The 6,551-nt window shown below is 36.8% G+C and overlaps 1 protein-coding gene across 1 annotated transcript; it reads right to left on the bottom strand.

Moving 5' to 3' along the window:
* Nucleotides 1-315: 315 nt before the first annotated feature.
* On the bottom strand, nt 316-4,942 carry LOC108486739 (protein-tyrosine-phosphatase MKP1-like). The gene is made up of 2 exons (XM_017790944.2): nt 1,755-4,942; nt 316-1,098 (listed from the first exon to the last, which is right to left on the bottom strand). Exons 1-2 carry the CDS (start codon nt 4,188-4,190, stop codon nt 1,027-1,029), a joined length of 2,508 nt encoding a protein of 835 aa, XP_017646433.1. The 5' UTR covers nt 4,191-4,942; the 3' UTR covers nt 316-1,026.
* Between the last annotated feature and the right edge of the window lie 1,609 nt (nt 4,943-6,551).

Genomic DNA, 6,551 nt, shown 5'->3' on the forward strand with positions numbered 1-6,551 from the left:
TTTTTATTAAAGCTCTTTTTAAACTGAAGTCTAAAATAGACTTGAGAAATTGATATAACAGAGGTTGAATGTTTGTAAAATCTCAAAATTGATTTTCTTTAGAAGTCTTTTAATTCACTTCCTTCAAATCTTAATTTTAAATAAATATGATTTGTTAACATGGTTGATAAGTTTTGATTGTTTTGACTTTTTAACAAAATCAAATCAAACCAAATATTATAAATAATTGAATTAATCCAGCTCGGATTGAGTAAATTCATTGATTTTTTAAATTCTTTTTTATAATATTTTAAATACTAATATTAAACATAAATAAATACAAAAAAACACACACACACTTCTTTTTTATTCAACCCTAAAAACAAATAAGTTTAAAAAACCGTCGTACGTTTGGTAATAGCTTACCTGCTAGGTTAACATCATGTCTCGAGCTTTTGTCCAACCACTTAGACAAGACAAGACAGTTAATGTTTAGGTTGAGACATGGCCATGCTCGTTAATGCCAGCCTTACCCAAACAATTGTAGGGACTGCAGAGATAAATGGTTTCCCTTTCTTTTACCTTTCACCGATCATCGTTTTTTGAAATATTATGCTAAACACGATCTATTAAAGAGTTCAAATTAGCATGTTTATGGATACAAAGTTACAAAAACTGCTAGTGCTTGGTGTCTGGTGCCCAATGATTTTGATTTTTCTTTTCAACCCAAAAGGCACAACCGCTTTTGTTGTTGGACTTTGATGTACCTTACCCCACAGGCTCACTGCAGAACAATGAACAGCTTATGGTAATAGATGCATTACTTCCAGTTCGTGTTTTTTTTTTTTCTTTTTGTTAAACAATGTCTGAGATCTTCGTCAGCAATACATCGCACAAGCAGGATATAAACCCCTTGCTTCCACTGCTTGGGATGCCAACTCCCCGTTTTACTCGATCTACAATTGCGGTATTGATCTCCATCAATTCTGCCTATCCATTGAGGATTGGAATGGTTCAAGCTCCTCTCAATCATGGTTGTTGCTTTGTTCAGCCTTTGGCATCGGTATAACAGTTGAAAAGCTTACAAAATTGCTCCGGCTCCTCGCCTTCTATGACTACCTGTGTTTCGCAAATGAAGTTTCAGACATTAAAAAATGTAGCTCAAACTAATCAAAACCATGATGATAAAAAAAAGTGGTTTAGAAGACCCCATCATATGCATGCTGGGGAATGGCTTTACAAATGAAAGAATACAGCATGAATGCCATCAATATACAATATACAAGCATGAATGCCAACAATATACAATATACAAATGAAAGAATACAGCATGAATGCCATCAATATACAATATACAAGCATGAATGTCATCCTGTGATGCTTTACACCCCACGGCACACAACCGAGATGATCAATAATCTAAGACTCACATCCGCAAGCATGAGCGTATTGGTTCGTTTGGCATCAGCAAGTTTGATCAGCTTGTACTCCAGTATCAGTTTTAGTGATAGGGCAAATATACACATAGATCTCCGACTTAACCGGTCTAACCTCTTAATATTTATCAAAGAAACTAACTTCATAGATCATTAATGCCACCAAACTAGATGTTTATGTGTTATCTTCTTTATCACTAGATGGAAGGTGATTCTACTTTATTGGTTCATAGTTAGAAATCAGAGTATTAAAGCTAATAAGCTATTTACATGAACATAAGTAACCACAGATTTTAATGAAAACATAATTTGTTATATAACTTCCAAAGTAAGGTTTACCTGCACTGAGGCATTTAATGGCAAATCCATTTTGTTAAGAAATTCACGGCCAATAGATTCCCAATGAGGATGACTATCCTTGTTTGTGCCACCTGAGTTTTCAGATCGGCTTTGACCTTTTCCGCACATAACTTCACGGCCTAGCCAGATATATAAAACACCGGAACAATCACTTGCATCTGGAGCTAACAACATATATGCTGCTCCAGACTCAAGGATGTGATGAGATCCACGCATCTCCACTTTACTCAGTGTAGGCCACTGATATAGAGCCATGGTGGTTACTCCTCTAGGCTTCTCAAAGACTGCACCGGATTGAGCATGACATTCACTGTATTCACTTTGATTTTCAGTCCTCCCATGTGACTTAATGCTAACGGCAACAACTTCAGCATCTAACATTAACTCCTCTGAATCATCTTCGGGCTCATATTGATTACAATCTACACCATTCATTACATCATCATCATCCAACTCGGGCATAGAAAAAGACCAAGACCTCACAAGATTCCTGGGGACTTGTTCATCAACTGATGGTAACACCATGCGTGGTGGAGGATGACTCCCTCGGCGCTCAGCAAGTGACGGTGAAGTACCTTTACAAGGCGAACCAGTAATTGCCACACTCAAAGTATGATCAGAAGAAAATGTTTTTTTGGGTGAAAGGGAAATTTCTTTAGATTGTAAACAAGAATAAATATCAATAGCTTCCAGGCCTGAAGGTGAAGGTTGCCGAGAAGACATATACGAAAAGTCAGACCAATTAGAGGATGAAGGCGAAAAAGCGAATGAACTGCCATAGTCAGACGTTGAAGGTGAAAGTGTAGGAGACTTGGAACTGAATTTTGGGCTGCTAGCCGCAAAACTAGAAAAAGAACTTGGTGAACCACAAGGGGACCTTGGTGCCAATGGAGAATCACAAGGAGTAACTGATTGGTCTACATCTTCACACGGATCTTTACTTCGAATCGGGCTAGTATCTGGGAAACAATCAAAGGACTCGGGTGAACCACATGGAATGATTGATGGCGAGGATGGTGAAGAGAGTGAAACATTATCTTCTGCTTCTGAATCTCTACGAGTGTCGTCGACAATCATATCTGACCTATCAGTGCCAGGAGTCAAGTTACAACCCAATTTGGATGAATTGACAAATTCTTTCATGATGCCATTAGCAAACTTCTGCCTTAGCCTACCCCATCCACTCTCTCTGGCAGGAAGGCAAGTTTCTGATTCAGCAGCAGACACTGAAAATGGTGGAACAACACCACCAGCAAGTGCCTTATGGAAAAGCTCAAAATCCAAATCATAATCGCCTACCTTCCGTTCACCAACGCAAATATTGGTTGCTTCAGCAGCTGCTGAGACCTGTCCCATAGCAAGAGCATCCCAGAATTTCACAGGCTCTTCCCCTTCTCTAACAGTTATAATAGGACCCTGCGCCCGTTCATATCGAATAACCTGATTGGCAGCCAAACTAGCCCTGTTGGACATAATATTGCTGCATTTCTTTCCAACCCAAACATAAATAGCTGAAGGAACATGCACAATGAAGGCCCCACGGGAGTCAAGCCCTTGTATACCTGGATGATTCAACAGTTTTGGCACAAGATGAAGAGCATCATACGAGGAGTGTGGAGCCATTTTATACATTCTAAGCAAAGAATTCGGGCTTGCAGGCGCCGCATGCACCCTCTTTTGGCACTGCAAAAGTTGGAAAGCGAACCCTGTATTGGGATTAGTCACGCCACGAGCTGTCTTCACATACTGAAATGCATCATCGAAGCTCTGCACTTCCCTCCACATGAGATACGCAATCACCAAAGAAGTCGATCTGGATACTCCCTGACAGCAGTGCACCAAAACCCTCCCGCCTTGTTCCCGAACATCCTCGAAGTAATCAAACACATCATACAAAATGCTAGTGATATCCTCGGACGGGTTGTCTTGTAACCATAGCGTCTTGTAAACAAGATCGTTCTTGAAATACTCGGGACAAACAAAACCAACACAGTTCAACACATGAGTAATCCCATTCTTGGCCAAAATTTCCCTGTTCTTAGCGACGGCATCACTCCCTAAATATATATGATCCGCAATCCTGGAGCACTCTTTGTCATAGAAAGCTAGCTTATCTCTCCTCAACTGAAACTCCCTATTGGAACCGGGACTCGGAAGGGGCTTAACAGAGCCTCTAGGCGTCTGGGGATGAGGCCAAACACCAAGGTCATCAGAGCCAGCGTTTGGCCACTCTTCCACCGGCCTTCTTTTTATACAAAGAGGAGGCAAACATGATCTCCCTTTTGTGTTCGGAGGCGGTTTTGGGTTCGGCTTACTTGCTGAACGGTCGGTCCAAGAAATTGACCGTAGATATGGTTGCCGGTCGGCGTCAGCAGCAGTGCCGGCAAGCCGGTTTTTTTCTTCTTGCCCAAACATGTAAAATTAAAAGCAAAAAAAAAAAAAAAAAGAAGAAAAGAAAAGAAAAGGAGTTCCAACCAGAATTCCAAAGAAATTAATTGATACCCATTAAAGGATACTTCTAGGAAATTCCCCAATTCATGGTCTTTCCTTTTTTTATAATAAATAAACCACCCAAATTTTCTACCTAAACCCCTTGACTCTTCTCTCTCTTTCTTTATTTTCTAAGTAAATGTACAGAAGATTAGACACAGAATCAAATAACGAAGAAAATTCAAATACGACTATGACTCCGTAAAACTTCTAGCTCGTAGTATTAGCTAAGGCTTCATGCCACCCGTAAGAATCCAACTGTCATATACAAAAGAGGAACAAGAAATATATATAAAATATTTTTTTCTTTATTTATCTATTTTATTAAAGCTGGGATTTTTGAAGAGAGACTAAAATACAGAAAAAAAAATATCATTCCATTGAAAACTCAACTTTGACCAGCGAAACTTTGAAACTTGAATTTGGAAAGAGAAAAAAAAAAAGAAATGAAACTGATTAATTGAAACAGGGGTTGCTGCAAAAACCATTCAACAAAAGAGAAGAAAACAGGGTAAGTGAAATAGAAAGAAGAAGTGAGTTCGTGGGAACGAGTTATGGGTGACACAATCGTAACAGCCAATGGGAGATGATTTTGTTGCGTTTTTGAGAAAAGAAAAAAACAGAAGAGAAAGGGGTCAACGTGACACATCATCCTGGTATGGGGGCCTATTAATCATGCATGTGAAATCTTGTGATGCCATTTATACTATTCTTATGAGGAATAAAGAATTTATTTTCATTTTCTTTTGTATTTTGAGATTTATAAATATTTTAAAGCAAAATTTTTGAAATTTTGATCTAGATTAAGTTATTAGTTATGTGGTAAATTTATTCTATATTTAATATTTAATCAATTTTAGTTTTATATTGTTTTAACGGTATAGTAATTTATTCGCCCTCTAATTTTATAAAAAAATTTATTTTAGTCTTTTATTTAATTTTTTTTGTCTATTTTAACCTTTAAAATTGTGCTGTTTATCAAATTACCTCAAAATGAATGAAAAAGTTAATTGTTAGCTTTGTTAACATAGCAGGCACGTGAATTTTCATGTCGATACCACGTCAACAATTAATTAAATTTAAAAATTTTAAAAATTATTAAAAAAATTTAAAATATATAAAATTATTTTTAATATTTTTTAATTTAAAAAAATTAATTAATTGCTATCATGTCATGCATGTTGAAAGCTACGTGGATGCCACATCAGCAAAGTTACTAAATGTTAACGTTTTCATCTATTTTGGAGTGATTTGACAAATAATATAAATTTAAGGGCTAAAAGAGATAAAAAAATAAATGAATAGCTAAAAAGATTTTTTTTGGTAAAATTGGAAGGCCAAATAAGTCATTACACATTTTCTAAATTTTAAAATTTCAATCCAATAGTTGTTAAAGCCCTTGATGTAAAAGAGAAGTGTTATGTATTAAATTGACACCTAAATAATTCAATGAAAATGACAACTAATAGTTCTATCAATGAAGAATGTAAATGTGAGGCTTATCAGAATGAGGAAGCGAATTCGGATATGGTGATGGCGGGGGAATTGGACCCAGACACACTATTTTCATGGAAAGAGAGGTTGTCAAGGAAAAGTTCTCATGCTTTCAGAGGGAAGAATGGTAGATCAGGTATCGAAGAAGATGATGACTTTACCTTTATGGAATAAGACATCATGAGGTCACTTGTGAACGGTATCCCATCAATTAATTTCTCGAAGAGAATTAATCAGTTGTTAATCAATGATATGACTTACACTACGGTGTTTAAGCTTTTAGATAGGAGCATTGGGTATGCAATGCTTCAAAACAAAATCTATGCTTTGTGGAAGCCAAGTCAGCCTTTCAGTTTGATGGACATTGTAAATGGTTATTTTCTAGAATTTTGGAACCCAAAAGATTATGAACGAGTTTTTTCTTAAGGGCCTTGATCATCTTCGGTCAATACTTGACAATTCAGCCATGGTCCATTAAGTTTGACCTTGCACAACCTTTTCCTAGTGTGGTAATATCATGGATAAGGTTCCCCAAACTCTCAGGTTATATGCACAAAAAGAGAAAATTTTATGGAAGATCGATAGACTAGTCGGAAAGGTTGTTAAGCTAAACTTCAATACCAATAACCGAGCAATAGGTAAATTTGTGTGCATAACGATCTATGTTAGTTTAGACAAACCTCAGCTATCACAAATTACGATAAACGAGATATTTTATGTTTCTAATGTGAGTGTATGGGCATATGAAGGAGTTTTGTTCTATAAAGGTGATAAATTCAGGGGAAGCTACTG

Source organism: Gossypium arboreum, chromosome 3, assembly GCF_025698485.1.
Source record: "Gossypium arboreum isolate Shixiya-1 chromosome 3, ASM2569848v2, whole genome shotgun sequence".
Taxonomy (NCBI): domain Eukaryota; kingdom Viridiplantae; phylum Streptophyta; class Magnoliopsida; order Malvales; family Malvaceae; genus Gossypium; species Gossypium arboreum.

Excerpts from the sequence above, each read along its gene's own strand:
- LOC108486739 (XM_017790944.2), bottom strand. The coding sequence starts at position 4,190 with ATGTTTGGGCAAGAAGAAAAAAACCGGCTTGCCGGCACTGCTGCTGAC. Across the intron at positions 1,099-1,754 it reads CATTAAATGCCTCAGTGCAG|GTAGTCATAGAAGGCGAGGA; the intron begins GTAAACCTTACT and ends TGCGAAACACAG.